Below are 24,320 nucleotides of genomic sequence, written 5' to 3'. Positions count from 1 at the left end.
GGGCTGGCTTGTCCTTTAAGGGAAAAAACTGCGGAGCCGTGGGCAGCTGGAGGGAGTCGGCCGCCGTGTTTTGGTTTGTTGCTCGTTTGTATGTGGGAGTGTTGGTGTCCCGGGAACCACGGTGGGTGCTGCCCTGCCAGCCCTCCCTGCTGCCAGGAGCTTTTAGCACTCTTGATTCCTTAAACTTGTAGGTCATGTATATTTTAAAAAAGAAAATCTATAAAAAGTATTCTGTGACAAGAAGGCAGACAAAAAATAAACTTGTTCAGTATTTAATCGTCAGCACAGGTGTAAGACTCTGGTTTACTACGTGGATTTCTCTCAGCTCTTTTTTCAGGGCACTGTCTGTGGGTTTTCTCTTCACCGGCTACAAATGGGGGTTACAGTTGTAGTGGGGTGAATGTGAGGCTTGTAAAAAGCTTGTTTGATCAGCTGCTGTTGCAAATGATTCAAAACCACTTCAGGTTTATTGAATGGTCCGTAGGTAAATGGCAGTGCCATCACAGTGAGATTGGAGAAGTCAACTGCAGCAACTTCAGCACCTGCTGAGGGCTTCAGTGACATCTCTGAAGGCTTCGGTCAGGCTGGGTGGTCTTGGTGTTCAGGTACACAGCATTTTCCTGGCAGTCAACCTCTTGATTTCCAGGCTGTAACATAAAAAGGACCGCTGAGAATGAGAAGATACTGCGACTTTTTTTTGTCCCCTAGAAACTAGTAAATAAATATGTTTATGAATAGGACTAGATTATATATAGTGAAAAGTTGTTGCTGCAAAATGTAATACTCTGTCAGATACACGTTTTCCGAACTGAAATACCACTACCCTGGGATGACAATAAGAAATAGGTGGTGCCCATTTTCATTGTAAATGCAGGCTAACTATTTTTTCTGTTAACCAACTGGTAATTGCCCTTGCCGCATAGTTTCCTTTACTTTTCAGCCCTTGGTTTGCATTCCTCAGCGTCGCTTCTCAGTTATTAAACACAATTTTTTGTTATTTAAGTGTACTGCAGGGCTAATGTAGCTAAATGTGCACAGCAGTTTGTCACACACCTGTGCTGTCGTCTGTCCTTCCCCTCACCTTGGCCACTGCTGCCCTGTGCCTGTTTCAGCAGTGGGGCAGGCAGGGAAAACAGCACAGAAGTGGAGTCCCTGTCCAAATGGTTTAAGTACCCCAAGGGCTACGGACAAGAACAGGGTAACACTGGGATAATTTTCTTTTTCCCTACGAAAAGGGTATTTTTTGGTTGGACACACCTAGACTGCGTGTGGGGTATGTAAAGGATTGGAAACTTCTGCTGACTTACATGCTTGGGAAAAGATTTGAAGTCTTGAGGCACAACGTAGCCTTTCAAGTATGTGAACAACCCCCCCCCCCAATGTAAGAGGCAGAAAACGTGTAGGGCTCAGAGCTGGATTCCTTGCATTCATTCACTTAATTTATAAAACAAAGAAGAACTTTGAGTTGATTTTCAGTATAGTGTAGTTACCATGGAGTGAACTCTGATCCTGTTAGTGGAAACTTCCCACTGCCTTCAGTGGGTCTGTATTTCTACCCCCTGCAGTTTCTTAAAGAAATAAAGTTAATTTCCCAAATGCTGCTCCTCATTTGCACATAGGTGCATTTGGTGCGTACGTGTCATTCTGGGGAGTAGTTGCACGTTTCAAATGAATTTTGCAAAGCCAGGAAAATAATCTTGTCTAAAATCTGCAGTTTCATTGCTTTCACAGCCAGTGTCTCTCATCCTTTGCACTGTCCTGACTCACAGGGAAAGCCAGCTGCTCCTGTCAGAATCAGAGGCCTGGGCTTCTGAACTTTGCTGTTCTCAAACAGGACTGTGCAAGAAAGACAAAGTCCATAGGAAGAATATAAAGTGGTTGTAACTTCCTAGCACTTGTGCAACTGCTGTATTAATTTTTGATGGCCCCATATATTTGCTGATTGAGTTCGGATGGTATTGTTTCCAGTAGAGGAACACCCGTACCATTAATACTGAGAATTTAATCACCCAAATTAAACCCCTTAAGTGCCTTAGCACCTTGCTCACAGTGCATCCAGGTGTGGAGTGGTGCAAAGCCACCCCTCCCATGTGTGGTGCAGGTCACCCTGCAATTCCTCGCTTTGCAGGGGAGAGGGAAGAGCCAAAAAAAGACAAAGCCAAAAGCATTACTAAAATAACGTGCCATGTGAGAGCCCTCGGAGGGAGCTGAGGACAAGGGAGCTGTCTGAGGGCAACCCACTCGGGAGCTGGAAAGTTGAGACGTGCTTGGACAGGCTGTGTCCACCCAGCCGGCCGGGTGAGTCAGCCTGTGCCCCGCCGCCTCCGGAGCGTCTGTTTGATGTTTTGCAGAAGGACTGAGCAGACAAGCTGCAGCCCTGCTCATCCCTTGTGATACCATCTTAAAGGCAGGAATGAATACATCCCAGCAGCCTTCCTTTTATCTCTCGGGAGACACTGCGTGGAGCCCTGCAGGCTGGGCAGCATTTCTCCTGGGAGCTGCCTGTCATTTATTTGAAAGGTTCTCCTTGAAGGTTTTGGGGCTCTGTGGGGTGCAGCCAAGGAAGGAGATGAAGGATCTTAGGACTGCACCATAAATTTTGTCTTCCCCATTGTGAGCCACTCCTGTGGATACTTATGAGGAACAGGAAGAAAGGGAAAAAATGCTCAGGGAATTCACATTTCCGGTCTTGGCACTTACACTAAATAACACGGGCTTACACCCAGGATGCGTGCCTAATTTTAAAGTTCCCTTTTTCAGTCCTGTCAATGTGTTGCAAGGTAATAGCATTCCAAGCTCTACTTATTTCAAAGGTGTTCCTCATTTCTCCTTCCTGGCCCTGTGCCTGGCATGAGTTTCCCTTTCTGTGTCCCTTTAGAGAGCGCACCGTGGTCTAATCTCTGCTCCGTCAGGGACACTGTACCTTGGCACAGGGCAGTCCTCTGATATTAAACCAGCAAAGCATGTGGATGCTCTTACAGCAGCGAAATTATGTTCTGTAGTTGTTCATCACAGGAAAGCTATCACCCCTCCCTACCCCACAGCGAAACAAGTTATGCTAGTAAAGCCTCTTTAGCACACCTATGTGGGTCAGGTATCACATCTCTCCACCGCTCTCATCCACATATTTATGCAGGCAGAAGCCTATAGCATAGACCTGCCTCTAGAGTAGATTTTGCTTGCAGCAGCATGCTGATTATAGAGTTGGGCAGGCCAGCATTTCCAGATGCAACAACATATTTCACTTCCACATATGAAACAGCAGTATTAAAACCCCCTGATCCAGCCTTGCATGACCCATTTGCCTTTACTCTCTCCTGCATCAGTAGGGTGGAGACAGAGACAAGCTGGTTCCTCTTGTCATCCCAATAACAGCACCAGCCAGGAATTTTAGAGAGGGGAGAAATTTCCCTGTGAGAGCCAACACTTTCTTCCATAGTCTTAAACAAAATCAAGAGCATAGGAAATTTGTGCTCCTTTTCCATTGCTAAAGATGTGTTCTTCCACCATTCAGTAATTGGTTTTTGTATGTTGGCCTATGCAAAAGTTGACAGATTTCTGTTGCATCCTGGACCAAGAAGTGTGAAGTCATCCTTGCCCATGCTTAGGTAGCAGTTAGCAGCACCTGTACCCTCACTGCTGGAGCCGTTCAAAATGTTATTGCTCCAAATGATTTGCAGGTCAGGAATTAAAATCTGTTTTGAACAGGATTAAGGAGACAAAAACACTTCCAGAAGTGGCAATGCTACGTACTTCAGGCAGGACTCTATTGAACCCCCCATGCATTTAGGGGTCTTAGTTGCCTTGCTACGTTCACTGACAAGCATCATGAAATATTTTCTGTCAATCCCTATAAGAGCTGCTGCACAGTGACTCTGACAGTCTGGAAATCATATGTCATAGCTGAAAGCAGCATTTCTTTTTGACAGGCTATATCTAAAAATGGAAACATATTTCTTTCAAAACCACGTTTATTTCTCATTTGGCAGACTCCTTGTTTCCGTGCCGCAGACCTCATTCACGTGTTTGCAAATGTACCAACACAGCCCAGTTAAAGCCAACTGATGCTAGTGACTCCTTAGTCCTACCCCCAGCACTACAGGTGGGAGATAACTAAATTAAAAATTCTAATAAGCTAAAAAGTCTCTGTAATACACTAAAAGTAAAGTTCCCTGCCATATTTTCCTTCAAAGCTCACAGAATTGAACAGAGAAGATCTTGTTTATAGTACTTCTATATTAAGTTTTCACCTTTTTTCCCCCTAATTCTAAAAGGCTGACAACTGCTCCTGTTCAATAATCTCACCTGATAAAACCATGCAGAGGGAGTAATTGCGCGAGGATTTCAGTGGAAGAATGTGCAGCTGGTTTTTCTGGCTTTTCAAAAGCAGCCTGTGTGCCTGTAAGGAGTGCTGGGCAGTAGTTGCATCCTGAGTTCCCTTAGACCCTTGGTCTGGGCTCAGGGGCTAATTTTGCCTGTACCTCTCAGACACCTGTTGCCAATTTGCTGCTGTGGATGTAGTTGTGAGGCCACAGGGCTCTGATTCTGGGGCACAGCTGATGCTGGTGTCCTGGGAAGATGAGGATGTCAGGTGGACACAGCATCTCTCCAGAAGTTACAGTGCAGCTACCTAACTTCCCCTTGTTTTGGGTGATCCAAGGAATGCACTAAATTGCAGCAGTGTTGATATGTGAAAACAGTGCAAATTGCTGAGAATAAGGAATTAGGAGCTTCAATGTCACACAAATCTGAAGCAAAAAACCACACCAATGTTCACAGTATTGTGCCTAAAGACAGTATTTATTCCATTCATATGGCATGATCCTGTTTTAAATGAGCAGGCAGAGCGCTTGGCAGGTAAATGGCCTGGTCATGGACAGTATTAGCTACTGTGAAATTGAATTCTGCACTTGTGTGTCCAACACAAACAGTAGTGGGCACACATGGAGTCTAATATTCCCAGAGAAACCAGGGCTGACATTTAACTGCCCCTGGGAGAAGAGGAGGAAATTAATACGGTGGGTATGGAAGACAGAGGCTTGACACAGCAAGAAGAAACAAGAAGCAGAGAAGAGGTGGATTACTGGATGGTGAGTCAGTGATATTTTTGTTGAGTTTATGCATGTGTTTATTTTCAGGGTGTGATATCCAAATTAAACATTAGATATACCTAAAGAATGTGTATATATACATATTGTTGAGTGTTTCCAGCTACTGGGATGCCCATGGACACACAGATACCACAAGAAACAACACTAAAAGAAGCCTATTAAAGATGCAAGGTCAGTTGTTCAGAATTATGACAATTGTAGCAAGCCTTTTTCTTGCTTTCTTTATGCTTATGCCTCATAACCCAGTTTTTAATTATGCACTAACAGGTTTTTTAACTTTTTTTTCTTCTGCAGGGCACCTGCCTCAGTCATTGCCCACAATGGGCAGTGTATGCCCTAAGTAGTATTTCATGGTTCAACATACGCGTTATTTACTGTGTGCTGTCCAGCCCCAGCTCTAAAGAAGAATTGTTGCTTACGATGCTGCCTGTGGAGCTCATCACCATCACATCTTGAGTGCTTCACAACATTATCCATAGCTTTCCAATCCTGAAATGTGCATAGTTCCCACAGAAAGAAGGTGATAAATCAGCAAAAGCCGAATGCCACGTGTATATTATGGGGCCTTCCACTGGAAATGCCAGGGAGCTGCTTTCTTCAGAGAGCTTAGTGTTATGTACTTCTTGGACTGTTCAAAGTAGATTTCCCATTCAGTTGCAGCTGTGGATACCAAATCCTGCATTTCAGACTTCCATGAAGCCAGGCTGTTGGCTCAGAAAGAGCAGAGCATGAAATTATGGACATTGGGGCTGAATGTGGGTTGGAGTGGTTTGCCTGGCATTCTGTGACTGAAGTCCATGTGGAAATCAGCTTCTCTCACAGCTTTCACTGTTTCAACCATTACATTTTAATTTCTTTTAATCTTCTGTCTCATTTTAGAGCTTCCAGCTCTTGGAAAGCTGAAGCATGGATGCAACTGACTCTATTCACCTTTGTTACACAATGCCAGGCTTTTAATTTTATTTTTTTTTCCAGACTGATACCCATTTGGGCCATCAGGACAGGTGAGATGTTTGGTGCTCACCTCTGCAGCCTTAGCTCATGAAATACCTGAACTGATCTCCTCCGGCAGACGCTTTGTTAAGGGTAGCACAGTGCTGCATCTGAGTATCCCAAATCTCCTGTCCTAGTAACTGAGGCATCTCAGGGTTATGGCGAGAGACTATACTCTCTAACACTGATGTCTGTCCTACCCCCTGTACTGGGCCAGAGACAGTTCTGTCCCTCCCTTCCAAAATCCCTTCTGGATTTGTCTTCATTTCCCCTAGTTCACCTGTTTGCTGCACTGATTCCCAGGCATTCCCCACCTGCCTAACCAGCTCTGTCTTTAGCTCTCAGTCCTAGTCTTTGCTTCCACAGTTGTTCTCAATGTAGGTAATTCTCAGTCTTAGTTTCTCCCCAACTTTTTGTGACAATCTGTACAGCCGAAGGTTTGTTTCCACTGCCTCCTGCACCTCAAACTCTAACATGGGTACCCCTGAGTACCTGCAACACACCCTTTGCTTTTGCCAGTTCTTTTAGCACAACTTTTACTGGAGCCAAGGTGGGCTGATGGTCTCCTGGGGCTGATGACAGCCCCGCTCTTTAAAAATCAGTTGATGAGCCATCAGTTCCATACGTCTCCCTTTCCCCTGAGCCTGTTTCTATAAGTGCTGCCTGGCTGCCGTGGATGAGATCTGAAGTTGTTCCCAAACCTGCTTCTCTCATCCTCTTAAATATGTAACTTGGCTGCCAAGTCGTGGATATGTACTTGGCAGCCGGCGATAGCAACTGGGAACACAACATACACAATATGATTGTCAAAATAAAGAGAGAGAGATGGCTGTACAGAACAGAGCCAGAGCTGAGTTTTCAGGCTGATTTGAGATTCTTGCTTAGCTATCCATGAACTGATTGTGCTTGCATGGATAAACCTTTAAAGAGCACCTACACGAGAAAAGATGCAGTGTTTGGAAGGCTTTGGAAATGGGGGACGTTAGAGACAGGTTGCTTTGTGGAAGTTTTCTTCCCCCACATTGTGTTGTCCAATTGTTCTTCCCATGTGGCCATGAACACCTCAGTGTTGTTTTAAGGAGTATATTCCCTTGTTGGAAACTATCGCAAAAATGAATGATGCCATTTTTAAGAGGTGAAAGCAGAGGAACTGATCCGTCTTACTGAACTGATCTGTCTAAAAGTCTTAGGTCAGGTATTTTCATCCTTTCAGAGGGCACACTGGCCTAGCGAAGCAATATTTTCCTAGGTTGTGGCTGGTTTTCACCTTATAGCTGACCTGGTTTGTTGAGGTGTGGTTCTCTCCCCGTCCCTTTATATTTATCTGCATCTCCACTGGCCCTTCTCTGACTCCACCATGAACTGATGTTAAACGCTAACTCAACAGGAAGATTCTCATTCATTTTTTGCTGCATGACTATTTTGACAGTTTAGGGAGCCGCCTTGCTGTGGGGTCAGAGAAGATACAGAATCAACACAAAGGTAAATGGTGGGAAAACTTGATGGAAGCTTCTTCCATCAAAAACTGGCCTTTAGGCTGGATTAGCTGTAACATGAAATCTCACCCTTCATGGGGACTTTACTTTTATTGACAAAAAGTACCTTTGTCAACATAACTTGTACAAATTTGGGTGTGATCTAAGCAGTACCAGTTATCCACAACACTGATCTGCTGTGAATGACGTGGGAGAGATTCTCTGCTTGCAGAAGCAAATGCTTCACAATATCCCAAAGATTCCAGACCTCAAAATCATGCCCTAAAGTGACCTGCCTTAGCATATGGGAATTATTTCCAGGTGTGGCTTCCAAATACGGAGCCGATGTTTTGCACAGGGACCTTGTGACCTGGTAGATATGCTTTTAAATCTGGTAAAGTCTGAAGCTAAAGTGTGTTTAACATCCAGAGAGCTGTACAGACATCACTGCCCATAACTGAGAGACCAGGACCAGCTGCCCTCACTGCTGCCAGTCCTGGGAAATCCAGGAGAACCTCCACAGCTCCCGACCGTCAAAGCCACAGTGAACCTAAACAAGTGGCTGTGGAGATGTTATCACATGGAAAACACCTAATTTCGCTATTTGGACTAAAATGTTACCCAGGGAAGCTGCTTAGTAGTGTTGGGAAGGAGCAGAGGACATTGGCCATGAGTCTCATCCACAGAGGAGTCTGAAGGGGGGTTTGGGATCTGTGATTCCTAGGGAACAGCAGATGGTCACCGGGATACGGCCGTAAACAGTGTCACCTTATCCCCTTCACTGATGGCACCCTCCCAGGCAGCACCATGCCATCTGTGAGTCTCCCTGCCTTTCCCAGCTCCATCCTGTTACTGCTGTCCACGTTTGCCTTTGCAGCAGAACCCGAGGGCCACAGGAGGACCCACGGGTGGGCAAGAACTTGTCCCACTGCCCCAGCCAGGGAGCACAGTGATCAGGGACAGTCATTCATCCATTGGTATGAGTGAGAAGCAGCTGAGATGTATTTTGAAGACACAGGAGTGGAATTTTCTCCTTCCTGTGGTGTGCTGGTAGGTCTTGCTATGCTATATCACCACCTCTTCTGTTTTTCTTTCATGGTTCATAATCCCTACTGTGTAACATAAAGGTACAGCATTTGTGTGGGCCTTTTCATCCAAGAGTTGTAAAACACTATTAGAAAGCTGGAACCAAAGACTAGAACAGACAAGTTGAAGTAACCACTTTTTGTCAAAGGATTAGAGCCATGGTTTCCTAACATTCATCCCTGCGGTCTAACCATCACATGGGCTGCAGGCTGCTGACATGGAATTATTCTACTGTCCCATATCCAGCCTCTACTACCAAATTAGATTGAGTAAGAATTTGTGAGAGCCTTGTGAGAGCTGAATGGTACGTGGCAAAAAGTCACAGGAAGCCTCAAAGTTTCACTAGGTTTAAATTTGTAGGCAGAAGGATTTCAGCAATAAGAGTCATTTTGCTTTAAAGGTGACCTGCAATTAATAGTTAAGGGTTTGCAAGTCTCTCTTGTTAATTAAGAAAGACTAATAGACCTCATTTGTTTCCAGAAGATATTTTTGTTTGGAATTTTTAAAAAATATAGATGCTGTAAAGTGCTTTTACTAGGAGTTTTTCCAGTGTCCCCTGAAGAGTCTATCTGGTGTTTATTTAAAGTTCTCAGAATATCAGGAATGTACACAATATATTCCATTTTTAAATAAAAGCCTCCTTTCTCCCAGTACTTAGACTCTACAATTACATAAATACTATATAAAAAACACAAAAGCAATGTATTGTTTAATGCATGGCTCCATTTGATTTCTCAGTCTTCATTGATTCACTGTTAATCCAAGAGCTGATGTTCCTTAGCAAACTTTCAATTATTTCGATTAATTCATAACCTGAAAGACAAAAAAGGAGAAATACACATTTTTCTTTCTTACAATGGCAGCCTTCGAGAACTTCTGTTCAGATGACACACACAAACAACATCTGGGGGAAAAGTGGACTGAAGAAAGATAGAAAGTGGCTCATGTGCACAGGATTTGCATTATAAATACTTTATTGGGCTGAGAACTTGAGCATAGATTTATGACATGTACTCTATACGCTGTTTTCTTGCAGATGATAAAACTAATTCAAGGTGAGTGGTACTGGAAAGATGATAACTAACACCCTTGAATTTGCAAGGTAAAAGAATGATGTTCAGTTACAAATTATGCAGGATTAGGCCTTGATAAATACAGCAGTTCCAAGTAAAATCAGAGTCTAATATTTTTTTTACCCAAACAATCAACTGCGGGACAAGTTCTTTCGTCATGTTAATGGAGAAAATGAGAAATATGCATTTACTCCATACTGGCTCAAGATGGACTACAGGGAAATGATTTAAAGTGTGTGTGAGTCCTGCAGTGTGTCAGAAATGTGCCACACACTGGGGCAGCAGTACTGGACGTGAGGGTGGGGGTCCACAGAGTGATGTTCCCTGTTGCTGGTGTTATGTATGACCCTGTGCAATGGGGAGCACCAGAGGACTGCAAACTTTGGGGAAACCACAGCTCTGCACAGGAAAAAGTGCCCTTAACTCTGCTTTGAGTGTCTGTGGCAATTGTGGATTGGGACATTATCAGGCCTTTTTAACCACTGAGGCAAAAAAACCAAACCCAAACCCCACCCAAACTAGGCCCCCCTGTGTGCTCAGGTGGAGCGTGGCAGCAGTGGGTCACTCACACACTGCCCGATGCTGCCTCCTGCCCTGATGGGCATTTTCCAAGGCTTTGTTATGGTGGAGCCAGGCTGGTCATCTCTCTCTGGTCACACAGGTACTGCAGGAGCCTTTCATGGTCTGTGTCTCAGCAGCTTCAGCCACCTTCTCCACTGGGCTTGGGAATGCTGCCGACTCTGCCCAGTGGCTCTCCAGGGCAGGGCGTGGGCTCCCTGGTGACCTCTGCCTGGTCTGCCCTCAGCGATCCCAAAGAAGAGCTCTGGAATGGAGCAGTTTGCACCTAAAATCTTCTGAAAGCCACTTGAGACACTACTCGAAGGGCTTGCGTGGCACAGTGCATATGGGGCAGGAGACAGAGCAGGAGGGCCCCAGGAAACCCCTTTGTTCTTTGCTTCTGTGTTCTTGAAAGCAACGTCTCACGCTGACCTTACCACAACCCAGATGTTTTGTCAGTGTCAGCTAGAGGCCAAAATAGATGTGCCTTCATGTCCTGGGATGGTGACCTCCTCATATTGCTGCTAGTAATTTAAAATCAGACTACTGTTCATACTTTATATTTCAACTCCAGTCCAGCAACTGAGGAAAACCTTAAGGAAGGAAAAAAACACCGGCTTTCAGGAAATGCGTGTGAAGACATTAAAGAGGTATTTCAACTCGACTAGCCTAGCTCAAAAAGAAACAAGATCATTTGTGTGGGAATATTTTCATCCATTGTCTGAGGATCATGTCTGAACAAAGCTCACGAAGCAGGAAGCCAGCTGTCATTTCAGCAGGGTGGATGAGTGGTCTGAACACAAAAACAGAGTCAGACATGCCTGGTGTTGAATGCTAGCTCAGGCACTAGCCTGGTATGACTTTGGTAAAGTCATCCAGCATCTTTGTTGCTGTTTGCAGATCGCTCAGAACGAGGTAATAATTCTCATCTACTCCAAAGAGTACTGTGAGGTAATTAATTCATCTGTGTAAGGCACTTCAAAGATTAAATTATTATTATTATTAATTTTATAAATTCACAACATGGTGTAGCTGACTTTCATCCATTACTTAAAACCTCTTTGATCTAAATAATGCAGTCGCAATTTATTATATTAGCAACTAAAAGAGCAACTTCAGACGCAACCTTAGAGGTGAAATGTCCTATTTCTCTCAACATCCCCAGCCTGGTTTGCAGTTTTAATAGTTGAAAGTTAGTTCAGGGTAGCTGCCAAACACATTTCACTGCCTGTCCCTTTCAAACTGAGTGCAATGAAAAGAGTATGTACCGGGCAGATAATATTTTCAGACTGGAATAAGCACTGTGTCCTTGAATGTTATCTATTGGTCAACCAGTAGCATCTTCCAAGATTAGTGCTGGAAGAAGGCAGGCTGATAAAGAGGGAAAATTGCAAGGGCTGTCCAAGTGGGTACAATAGGAATACCTTACGTTGGATGATGTAAAATGTGAGTAATTGCTCGTATTTTGCATCAGCAAAGCATTGCCCCTATAAGTTAGAAAGCTGTTTCTGCTGACACTAGCAATTTTTTTTTTTTTAGGAAATACTGCTTTTCTCCTCTGTATGCTTTCAGATTTTTTACTTTCGAAAGAAGCAAATGAGCAAACATTACCATTTGCAGCAGTTGTAAGGTATGTCATGCAGAGTTTGTTTTAAGAATTATGTGTGTGTAGCTGGTAGTGGGGGGACCAGGGTGTTTGAGAAGCAGAATAGGAAATATTAGAGGTTTAAAATCTCTCATCTGTGAGGTTCAGTGGGAAACAGTACCAAATGCATGTAGTCCTCAACACGTGCAAAGAAATAATCCTATCACCTGTTTGAAAGCCTTCTATTCTGTTATCTAAAGGAAGACAAGAATTTGGGCCTAATATCCAAAGTTGTTTTTCATTTTACTTTCACTTACATTCCATGTTAGCTAGGACATCCACAGTGCTGCATGCACCAGGAGTGCTAATGTGACTGTGCTGCTGCTGTCCCCATCAGAGCTAATATTTTATATAGTACAGCCCTTGAGCAGAGACCTTGTTCTTTGGTCTGATGGTGTCTGTGTCTGCAAATCTGCAAACTTCACAGTGACCATTCTACCTTCTCCTTAGGAATGAGAAAGTGGATGAGTCCTTCCTGGCCCTGCTCTTCTACCTATCTCTTCACCAGGAAATAATTGCCTTGGAATAAAAATGCAGATCCTTGATTTTGTGAGTACAAGACTTTAGGGGCATAAGCACACAAAGCCTGTCCCTGGAGCACACAAAGCTTGCAAATCTGGAGTCACAGGGCAGTCATTCGGGACTCTCTGTCAGGGCAGTGAGATTCTGCATATGAGCAGGGACTATTTGCTATATTGACCCAATATATATATGGAATACTACGGATAAAGACCCCTTGGTCTCACCATTTATGTCTCCCATCCCCTTGTCCTGGGTGCTCTTCAGGACACAGGCTTCTCTGACTATGGAGAGGCAGATTTTCTGGCAGGGTTGGAACCTCTCTTTTGCCCCAGCCTTTCCCAGAGTGGTATGTGCTGTTGTTCACATCCCATGGCACCCCCACAGTCTCCCTTTCAAGACGGTGACTGGGTCCAGTCCTGCTGCAATGGGGTCAGGTCACCAAATAACTTGGCTCTTCGAGGTGATGCTGCAATTTGAATAAATCATTACTTCTTCCACCAGTGTTAGATCTATGCGAGTGCCCTGAACCGAATTACCATCCCTTAATGCCGTTTCCGAGGAATAACATTAGCATTCAGTCATTTCTGCCTGCAAATAGTCACAGCTGAGTCTGCTGGGTGTTGATTTGTGCTGTGGGTGACATTGCTGTAAGACTTCATTTCTAAATACTTTGCAAAGCAGGTTCGGATGACTCTTAGGTGCTAGAAACATGTTACAACATGAGGAATATGTGCTAGGAAAGCAGTTCCCAAGTAAGGGTGTGTGACCACACTTGCTGCCTTGCAGAGTGGAAGTGGTGATGCCAGGGGAATAGCTGAGGAGCTGCTGTGTTGGAAGGTTATACACTTTGAGAAAAAGCACTGAGAGTTACACACCATGACTGTAAGAAACTTCAGTGATTTTCTGGAGTCTGTAATAATCTCTGTGAACTGATTGACCATTTTCTTAAAACACTTAATGATTACTTATTTCACAGCTCATGAAGCCGTGATATTGTAGTGGTTTGGATATAAAGAGGGGCAGATTTATCTGGATTGAAGAAAAAAGCGTTGGAGGATTGGTGGTCTTAAGGAAATGATTTGTTCTACATCCACAGATTGACAGGTGTTTCATTGGGCAAGGAATAATTAATAAATAAAGAAAATCATCAGCACAGTTCAATACACAAAGGTCACAGACACAGTGAGGTGCTCTGGGCTGCAGTTTACAAAACAATCCCTTTGCTCTTGCCTGGTAAAGGACAAGGAGGCCACTCCATGGGTCATGACACCTCATTAGAGCTCATATTGTTGACTGGTGTGGCAAATGCAGGAATGGACTTGAAACAAAGGGGAATTGGGACCTATTGCAATACAGGGTTGTGTTTCCTGGATAAAGGGACCTCTGGTTGGTAGGGATTAGCTATAAGCTACTGGATGAACCCTACCAGGAGAGACTTTTCAGTGTGTTGTGCCATGCAGTGCTCCCAAAGTGAGTTCTGGCTTTTGGTGGGAAACATGTACTGACTCTCCATTTCTACAGTACTGCTTTATTTAAATTCATTACCTCCCCTGAAAGAAAGTGGCTGGCTTGTCAGGATTATCTGAATGGAGTGCTAACATCAGAGAAGCCTTGAGAAGAGGCACATACTATGAGAAGCAGGAGTTCAGAATATTGATATGCTTAAGTATAAATACAGGTAAGAAAAATAAAATTACAAAAGGCAGTTTCAGGTCCTATTTGATGTTGAAGTTAAACCTTAATTGTTTTAGCATCTCAGCTCACTTGGAGAAGCAGGGAGATAGTAGTCATGGTGTGAAGAGCTTTCTGATACTGCAATCTTCTTTCCCTATTCAAGACCTCCCATTTCTTATCATCCACGTGGTCTAATTACAAACTTATATGTGCTGTATTTCAAATCAAATGTAGCAAGGACTGTCTTTCCCCTCCTGTGGAGTAAAGTTCTGGAATGGTCTTCCACTAGGAGGAGCAGGGACAGGCAAGAAAACTCTGTTTCTGAAGGTGGAGTTCTGAGATCTTGTGTAAGGCATTTTATAACTACAGAGTAGAATCATAATGACATAAAATCACACTTGTGATAAGAATCCTTGGGTTTGTGATATGCTGATGTATCTGAGCGAATGTGAAAGAAGATTGCATAGTCATTTGATTTCCTGTATCTATCCCACATAAATCCCATGCTCAGGGCTGTCACGAGTGGCCTGCTCAGGATGAAAACTCCTCCCCCTTCCTCCAAGATGTAATGAGTTACAGAGGCTCTTTGGCTTTCCTGTGTAGTACTGGCAATGTGCCACAAGGGGAGACAGACAGGAGGCAAGACATGCCAGTACCATTTCATGTTTCTCGTTAGTGGTGCCTGTAATTTGCTCCCAGTTAAGCCGACAGACAGATTACTTGGAGACAGGGCTTGCTGACCCACCTGGTCCTTTATCAACCTCCTGTTCTCATGTGACAGACAAATCCAACGCTCTGCACTCCTCCAGCTGCTCTTCCTGTGGACCCAGTGTGATAACCTAATAACACAGAAAACAGCACTGGTTATTCCTGCTGCTCCTTGGTGTGTTTGGGGATTGCTGCCATTCGGGCTGCCTATTTGAGGTGCTTGACTCACCTGTCGGGTCTAATTTTGTCTACAAGGAGCCAGACCTGATGGTCTCAATGGCTCCTCAGCCATCTTGAACCTAGACCACATAGAAATATCAGTGTCCACAGTGCCTCAAGGGACTTCAGAATCCATTGCTTTTGTGCATTAAATTGTCTTTGGAGAATAAAGTACTGGAAGAGGTTCCTATCAGAGAAAGCCAGGATGAATCTGGACATCTTTTGCCTCTTTTGACTTTGTCTTTTGTTGATGCCATGCTGATTCTTTGTAAATCCAAGCCTGAGGCTTTCATGATTTTTTCTAGGTTTGGGAAGATGTTGTAAACTAACTTCAAAAACAACCAGCCAGCTTTCCAAAGCAGCGAGCATGAGGCATTGCCCTGCTGGAGACAGCCTGGGAGGATTCACCTCTGAAATATGTGACTCTAAGAACAAAAACTCACCAGTGGTGGATGAGACATGAATGGAACAAGGCCTATTATTTCTGTCCTGCATTTTCTTTCTCCTTTAGTTTCTGTTTTTGCTTCCAACCCTTTCATGTCATTTGGGGGAAATCTACTGAATTTTATTAGCGATTATCCTTGAGAAGCCCAGAGTAGTTGTCCTAATTTATTAAAAGGGGCTTGTGTAGGAAGCTTTAGAGCTGTAGCCCATCAGGGATAGGGCAGATAGAACCAACTCTCCCGAGTGTGAGAGGAGGCTGGTAGCTTTTAGGCCAGCAGCACTCCCAGGCACCGGCAGACAGTCGGGTGGATTACAGGGGAAGCAGAGGAAATGGAAAGCTCTTTGGTTTGGAATTTCCTTAGTGTTTGATCTGAATTGGTTTAAAATACAGGCTTGCGGTGTCAGCCGTTCCTGTTTGGGGGCGGTCCCAAAAGCGCTTCGTGTGCCTGTTTGAAGAGCAGTAAGTGGTGTCTCTGGGTGAGCCAGACCCACAGCTCCAGGCTGCCCGGTGACAAAGCCTGGGGATCCCAACCTCCAGGGCTTTCATGCTGGCTTCAGGAAGAGCTCATAAGCTATGCAGGATCAAAGACGGTAACCTGACGGGCTGTGGGCATGGAGCTTATACGTTGTGAGAGGCAAGAAAGACTGTCTGGGTCCAAGCCCCAGGCCTCATGGCCCCACCAGCACTGCCCAGCTGCTCTGGAAGCATCTGATCCCAGCCATTCTACAGAGGGGTGCCCTGGTTGTGGTGTTGTGCAGCACGTTGGTTTAGGTGCCTGAAATTCACACTTCCTTCACTCTTTCTGCATCCCTTATGTCCAGAGCCCCTTCCCTGAAAACGTCTTTGCTTTTTTTTTGTTTTACAAAGGACTATGATATTTTTGGAGAAGATGTGCTGGTGAAGTTAGGTGTATCCAGGATCTACCTTGCCAAGGTGTGTACTGTAACCTTATCCTTGGATGAGGTATGGCAGAGCAGAACCACATGCCCAGTGAAAAGCAAGCCAGTCCCTTCTGGGCACTCTGGCTGTGTCAAGGGCCTCAGTAGCCCAGGGTCAAGGTCTCTGTTGCATGACACAAGTGAATGCCCAGGGTAATAAATGTCTTGTGAGCCAAGGAGTCACAGAGGGCTATGGGACCATGAGACAGAAGAGGCATCCTGATCTTCCTGCAGATCTATCTCATCTCATAACCAACTCCAAAAGCGTTTCTGGTGAGCTGCTGCCAACTGATTTGGCCACAACGAGCTGCAGCAGAGCTCTGGATACCAGACTGGAAAGCTCTAGCCCTGGTATGTGGAAGTGTTGCTGAATATACAGAGCAGAAAACTTTAATGGGCTCAACATGAAAGTCAGCAGGGCAAAAATCAATGCCAGCCCTGGATCTTACCCCTGCCACTTCCACTTAACTAAATCTTGAAAACAAATCATTAGGTGCCTGCTGGTTTCCACTGAACCCTGCATAAACTTCCTCTTATGCCAAGTTTGAGATAGTATAAAGACTAGTCTAGCAAGTGAGGGAGCCCATGTACCTGAAGGACGGCAAGTGCAGGGAGTAGAGGTAAGAATAGGTTGTGCTTGGGCATTGGAAGTGTAGGACTCCCACCTCTGAGTGGGGGAGATGGTGCATGGCTATTTCAGAGTGTTGGAGACCAACCACTCTTTAGATGTGATGGTCCCAGCCATGAACTGAAATGGGAGACAAACTTGTAGTGAGATTTCAAAAAGAACCTGAAGAAGGCAGGACAGGATGGGAAGGCAGAGAAACTAAGGGAATGATGAGGACAAGAAAAGGGGATTTTTAACTGGTGGTGAAGGTGGTGTGGTTTAACCCCAGCCAGCAACTTAGCACCACGAAAAAATGGTTAATGGAAGGAGAATGTAATGACAGAGAGATCATACACCATGCTAGTGTCAGGGACTCTTTTCTCAGCCATGCATGTTCCTCAGCCATGCATGTTCCCACACAATGTTTCACTTCCTGGGCAGCAAAAAGGAGCTGGCAGTCCCCACACAGCACTCCACTCCCTTGGGATCTTCTCACAGCAGTTTCAGGAAAACTTTTTCAGTCAGTTGGTGTGAAACTGCTGCCAGTCCCCCAGTGGAGTCACAAACATGCACCTGCCTTCCTGCAACACAGCTTCAGGCAGTCTTGCTTCTGGCTGGGGTGGGGGAACCTGAGTTTCCTTCTAATCACAAGGAGAAGGTAGCCCATGAAATGATGGAGTCAAAGGGGGGCTGTAATTGCTGTCCCAACAGGGCTTCCATTTTAGTGTGTCCCATCCCACAAGGTGTTGGACACTGAGAATTAAGAATGTGTTCCCTTTACATCCTGGCACGTCAGAACTTCACTAGGTGCTCTGGGAGCAGTTTTCCCTGGCAAATTCCTGCTCCCAAATCCTGCTGAGCAGAGGCAGCCTTCTTGCTGGTTGGACAGGGAGGGTCATGACAGCATTTCATTACTTGTTGGGTGACTCTAATAGTTTGCACTTTTAAGAATCAGTTGGAGGAACTTACTGCAGTAACTTGGATCCAAGAACTGGATGCAGCTGGATAAAACAGACTGTGGTATCCCCAGCCATTTAGCTCTGCTGCCTCCTCAGTCACTCGTATTGTCTGGCAGATGGGAATGATTGAGGCACGAAAGAGATCTAGTGGCAAAAAACCACCAGCGTTGAAGTGAGAGAAACTGTGTTCTTTAATATTTCCATCACAGTGGGGGTTGGAGGCTGGCAGTGGGCTGGGATGTTGGTGTCCAGGCTGTGAAAACACAAAGGCTGGAAAAGAACTGTGTCTTAAAGCTTTCATGAGGTAAGAAAGGTGCTGTGTTGAGGAGAGACCTCAGTGAGTTACTCATAGCAGGGTGGCTGACTACAGCTGCCTTCAGAATCAGGCTAATGCTGAGCAAGTTATAATATAGGGCACTTCCCATACCATGCTGCAATTATATGAACATAATCTTTTCCAGGATGACTCATTTCAGCCTCAAATGTTATCTGGATCCTCCCAAACCATTATATGAACTGCCAAATACGAGAGCTAAGGGACAGAACTGATTAACACTCTTAATTATAAAAGATGGTTAGGAATTTTTTGAGCACACATGGGTTTGGGTGAAATGGAAACTGTGGGGAAGGTTGCTTTTGCTAAGTTACTTTTTAAAATGAGAAATGTGTAGACTAAAAAGCTGAGGAACTCTTGATGATGTATCACCCCCAGTTTTACTATATTTCCTTATAACCCAATTATGGGTTCATAATGGTGTTGAAGCTTTTGTTTTTCTCTCCAATTCACCATAGAAACCAATGAAATCTTATGCTATGTTGGTAAAGTGCTTTCTCTGCCAGATCTGCCAAATGTCCATGTGTTCATATGAAATTATTGATTTTTCATGAAAGGGGTTTCTCTAAAATTTTAAAAAGAGAGGCTTAGGTGAAGAGCATCTTCATCTTAACCATTTACATGCTTTATAAAATGCAGCATTAATCCTATCTTGATACTATCCCAGTCTGGAATTTGAGAGAGTTCCTCTAGACCTGTTATTTGTATATGTTAGCATTAGTCCCTTCGTGCCTCCAATGCTACGGAAGGAATAGGTGTGTCTGGCTTTCTCCTTTTAAGCTGATGGGGATTGTGCAACCTTTTTGTAGTGCCAGTTTCCTTATGGGCATTTGTCATAATGGGAAAAATACAGAGTGTTCCCAAAGCTGCATCCACCAATAGGGCAAACACAGCCCTTACTGATCCTTGGATCTGGCTTGATCCATGGGTAGAGTCCCAGCTGTGGTGGCAGGGGCTGCTGAATGCCACAGGAAGCATTTCTCCCCCACGTGCCCCTGTGCACAACAGTAGTTCTTGCAGACCTCTGAAGCCATTATCACCTTGCACCCAAACCCCACACTTACTGCCCTGGCTGCTTTTGGCTGTGCTGTTCTCCTGTTTAGTGCATGAACTCATCCCATCCCCTTCACAGCTCAGAGAAATCAGCACTGCTGTATCAATACCGTAACCAGCATTACTGTATTACTAGAAGGCATGATGCTTTTTGCTCACTCTTTCAAATTTCTTACGAGTCCCATCCTGAAGCTTGTTGCTTCAGGATGTTTTCCTGACCCTTTCTGTATTTTCCCAATTAGCAACTGTGCCCTAGACATGGGAGGTGCCTCCTAGTTCAATACTTATTTTAGGAAACTTAACTTCAGTCAGGTCTTTTGGCTTAGTACCTCACCTCAGGGCAGAAAGCACTGGGAGAAAGAAGAGTGAAGACCCTTGGCCTTATTTGACTCTAATTATTAGTGTTATTTTCTGTTCCTGGCTTTTACATATGTTTTTCTGCTAAACTAGAGTCTTAGTTCCAAGACACTGCATGAGCTGTATATTGTTAAAGGTGAAGCTGGGTTTCACATTTAGGTTTAAGGACCTGGGGTCTCTTTAGGTTTCTCCAGTCTGATAGTCTGAACACAGAATGCTGTGATTTACCAGAATCCTCAAAGAATCCAAATAATCAGAGGTGTTCTGGGAGTTCTCTTTGGCAAAGGGCCATGCTGTGTGTGCAGAGTCAAGCTTCTTTACCCTTGCACAACATGTGAAGTGTCAGCAGGATTATGGCTGGTGGGAGCCAGGTAGGGAGATATGTGGTCTTCTTGATCAAACAAATCAGTAAATGAAAGTCTAAAGATAGTAAATAAAGCTATAGGGCTGAAAGGTATTATCTTCATGGACTGCTCTGCATTGATGTTTCTGGGGTGATGGCAGCTGGGGATGCCCTCAGTGTGTGGAACACTTGATATTATCAGGAAGATAAGGGACATGTCAGGAGTTGTGAGTTGATGTGGAGAGAGGCTTTCCTGTATGTCTGGCAGGACTGAGCCAGATCGGTGGGGATCTGTAGGCTAGCAGGGAAAATGTGCTTGCATTTCCATGAGAGTGAGTTGTGCCATCTCCAGGAGAACTGAGTGGCTGCTGGAATGTTTGCAGCACCCTCTGCTTAATGGCTGCTTCCATGACAGACCGTCATTTGGCTTTGTGTGACAACCCCGGGCTCAAGTGGGGGGTGAGAGCATCTCTCAAGCTTCCACTGGGCAAATTGCTTCTTCTTTAACAAAGGCCCTTTGTCGTTCTTGGTCATGTTTTACATCTTTTCCTGGAGGTACATCAGGCACCTCCTGCGTGGTTTTCAAGTTTATTGTCTCAGCCTCGGCCTGGCTTTGTGCCCCCAGTAACTCTGCTTGTTGCTCTTCCAGTGATGTCAGGAAGAGTTTTTTGTTGACTTCAGTGGGAACTGGGTTAGATCAGCACTGACCACTTTTGAGAGGCCCATGCAGAGCGCTCAGTCTAGATAGCAGGGGAGCCTCGCTCGCTCATCGCATCCAGCTTTGTTCTCTGTCAGATTCAATTAACTGAGCCACACAATATTTTGCATTTTCTCCTTCTGAGGCAATGCAGAGGTCTTGTCTTTCTCTTGGACAGTAGGTCTCTGCGTGCTGGTAATGAGGATCTACCAGCAACAACTTTATTGCCCTGGTGAAATGCCAGCTTGGCATAGCCTCATGAATCATACTCAATGCTCTGTTCAGAGAACTGAAAGGACGACTGCTGCTGTTAATTTTGTGCTCTTGTTCACTGCCTTAGGAGAAAAACATCATTGCAGAAAGATTGGAACTTCTTTGAGGAGAGAAAGACACAAAGATAAATGGATAGTGTGACTGAGTGTCAGCCCAGAGTGTGTCCCTGCCTTGCACATCCAAATGCTTCTTTCCTTTTTGGTTCCCCCTGTAGTTTACCTGTAGGGCAGAGCACCTAGGATAAAATTTAACCTCCAGGGCCTAGGTGTACCTATAAAATCCCATCTCTTTGCCCTTCAGCCCAAACCTTTTCCCCTTGAAGCCCCAAGCTGGGGAGTTTCAGTCCCTTGGTGGCTCTTGGACCGCAGGCAGTTCCCACCACAGCCTTAGGTCCCTCTGAGCCGTCTGCTCTGTATATTTTCTTCTCATCATGGCCTCATAGTTTCATCTCTGTAGGTAAGAAAATGTACAGTCTTTCATTTCCATTGCTCTTGGTGACATTTCTAGATGCCAGTAACCTCCTGGCCTGCCACATACTGCCCTGTCAGCTATTGATGAGACTCGCTGTGCAGCAGGGCTTCAGTAGATTAATGCAGAACATCTGGGCCCAGAATATACTTTGTACTTCATAAACTGGGAAGCTTTTCCTTGAAAAAGGGGAACTGTGGATTCAATCCCAAGGAGACCCAGCAGACCCAGCAATGCCATCTTTTCAAGAACAGACTTGGTAGAGGTTGGATTTATTGGGAGTTGATTCAGGTTATGCCAGGGATAACAAATGTTAAATAGGAGTGAAAAACTAGGTTTTGTTTTTTTAATCTGCAAGCAGACATGCAGAGATGCAATGGGTCTGTATTTGGTAGTGATATTTTCTGTGATAATAACACTGTAATTCAGGGTGGGGATCACCTTGTCCACCTGCAGGTGCCCAAACACTATCTGTCCAGTCAGACCATGCCCTTCAGCTTCCTCAACAGCCACTGTGGAGTAAAGAAGCTCAGTCAGAGGGTGAATTATTGCCTTGTGATAGGAACCCCACAAAGTGACTCACCCCATCAGTCTCTTTCCCTTGATTATTGAGGGAAACTGGGTGGTGGTCCCAGGTTACACTAGCCAAGACTAAGCCAAACTCGTCAGAGCAAGATAAAATCCACCTGAGCTCACTCTGTTTCTAGCCTCATCTGTCTGCATACCTTTAAAAAACCAGTCCTTTCAAGTCTTCACTGCTGCATGCATGGTAAAGTTTGATGCCAAATAGTTACTGGCATTTTAGTGGAGTCATGTCATCCTGCACTCTGAGACTGAGGAGAGATATTGTAGTTCAACATCCTCATGAGGGGAAGTGGAGGGGCAGACACTGATCTCTTCACTCTGATGACAGTGATAGGACCCAAGGAAACAGCATGAACCTATGTCAGAGGAGGTTTAAGTTGGATACCAGGAAAAGGTTCTTCCTTCCACCAGAGGGTGGTTGGGCACTGAACAGGCTCCCCAGGGCAGTGGTCACAGCACCAAGCCTGACAGAGTTCATGAAGCGTTTGGACAATGCTCTCAGGCACATGGTGTGATTCTTGGGGATGGTCCTGTGCAGGGCCAGGGGTTGGACTCGATGATCCTTGTGGGTCCCTTCAATTCAGCATATTCTGTGATTCTATGATTCCATGCAGTGGGACTCTGGGCCTTTTTCTCAGTGAAAAAGGGATCTGCATTTTCAGTTTAAGGCTTCTACATCTTCAGCAGCTATGTGGGTTGGCTTGTGTTCAGATGGAAGTGCTTCCAAGTGATTTGGGAAGAAATCAGCAGGCTCCTTTGCTCTGATGTGTTTGATCCTGCTCTAAGAGACAGGAACAATGATGACTTGCAGAAAGCAGGAGACCAGACTGAGTGCGATTGCCTGAGGCACACATCTGACACCCTGGTGAGTCCTTGGGGAACCCAGCATGTCCGAATACTCTGAGGCAACACCTGCATTTGTTTTCTTTGAAGGAAAGTCCATGCCAAGCATCCTTTTATAAACAGCATGGTTCACCATCGCTCGCCAGTGCTCAGCACCCCACTCCCCTGCCCAAAGGACAGTGCTCCAGACCTCTCCCAGAAATACTGCTGTCAGGGCAAAGCAGCTACTGTCCATCATAGTGCTTTGTTAAAAATCCTAAGTTTTCTGAGGAAAGGAAATAGGCATTAACATAAATTTGAGCAGAAATTAATCAAAACTTCTCAAAATCAAAATGGGATTTATTTCCCTGCTCATGAATCATTCCAGCTTCTTATTCTTGACTTTTAGTTTTTAATAGTGTTCTGATCAGACACTGCCGATATATTGTATTCCAAAATAAGTAATTTTGTTACTACATTGTACTTTAAAAATGTAATTTTTGTTGTAATAGAAATAGAACATTTTCTTTTGATTCACAATAAATAAACCCAAAATCTTTCAAGCCTGGGTATGCCATACAAGAGGAATTCCATCTCCCATCCAGTCATGAATAACAGCAATATCACTGCAGTACTTTTAAATGTAATAACTCATGTAAACATCACCACTGTAAATCAGTTTTGCTCTGTTGAAGTGTATGGAAAGCTTCCTTTAAGACTTACCCTCGTAACTTTTCTTTTGCCTGGAAATGAGAACTTAAGAATTGCCTTCATTTGTCCGGATCTTCGGAGTTCTGGCAGTCCTGTGAATGCTACAGCGCTGCACATGCAAAATCTTTGGACATATCTGCAGCACACAACCAATGAGTCTGGTATTAATTGAGAGCGTGAAATTTGCTACAAACGCACATGTAATTATTTTCTGCATGCTTTGGAATCATCAGGTGCATCCCAAGCATCTTGTCTTTATACATTATGCACAGAGTCATGTAATTCACATGCAAAAGGGCCAAACTCCACCGGGAGCTTCACTGGGATGTCTGCAATCCATGCTGTGTGCGTGCCCACTCCAGGCAGGAACACGACGTCCTGTGCAAGGTGCCGAGGCTTCGAGCACGGCTGTTTGGTTTTCCCTGGGGGAGAGCTGTTCTCTGCCAAAGGGGGCAAGGTTCCTTGCTGGTTTGCCTAAGAAACATCACAAATCTGTACCCCTCTCTCCTGGTTTTTTTTGCTTTATTGCGTCAAGCAGATTAACATGATGTTTTCTAACAGGGTAGGCATCATTGGAGCAAGTGTAAACCCTGGATGAGCATGCCTGACGGGATGATGGAGGAGGGAGAACAAGAACAAGGATGAATAAGGAGTGGTTTCACTA

The 24,320-nt window shown here is 44.7% G+C and overlaps 1 protein-coding gene across 1 annotated transcript; it reads left to right on the top strand.

Moving 5' to 3' along the window:
* The first annotated feature begins 9,668 nt into the window (after positions 1 to 9,668).
* On the top strand, positions 9,669 to 23,255 carry PPP1R36 (protein phosphatase 1 regulatory subunit 36). The gene is given in 14 exon segments (XM_039378959.1): positions 9,669 to 9,743; positions 9,745 to 9,767; positions 9,827 to 9,832; positions 10,871 to 10,946; positions 11,197 to 11,242; positions 11,632 to 11,742; positions 11,869 to 11,926; positions 12,392 to 12,490; positions 14,427 to 14,484; positions 16,377 to 16,442; positions 16,445 to 16,506; positions 21,138 to 21,175; positions 22,789 to 22,962; positions 23,029 to 23,255. Coding segments are annotated over 14 exon segments (1,119 nt in total).
* Positions 23,256 to 24,320: the final 1,065 nt, after the last annotated feature.

Source organism: Pipra filicauda, unplaced genomic scaffold (genome assembly GCF_003945595.2).
Source record: "Pipra filicauda isolate LSUMZ 115617 unplaced genomic scaffold, ASM394559v2 scaffold151_size3305965_pilon, whole genome shotgun sequence".
NCBI classification, from domain to species: domain Eukaryota; kingdom Metazoa; phylum Chordata; class Aves; order Passeriformes; family Pipridae; genus Pipra; species Pipra filicauda.
This window is presented reverse-complemented; position numbering and strand designations above follow the sequence as displayed.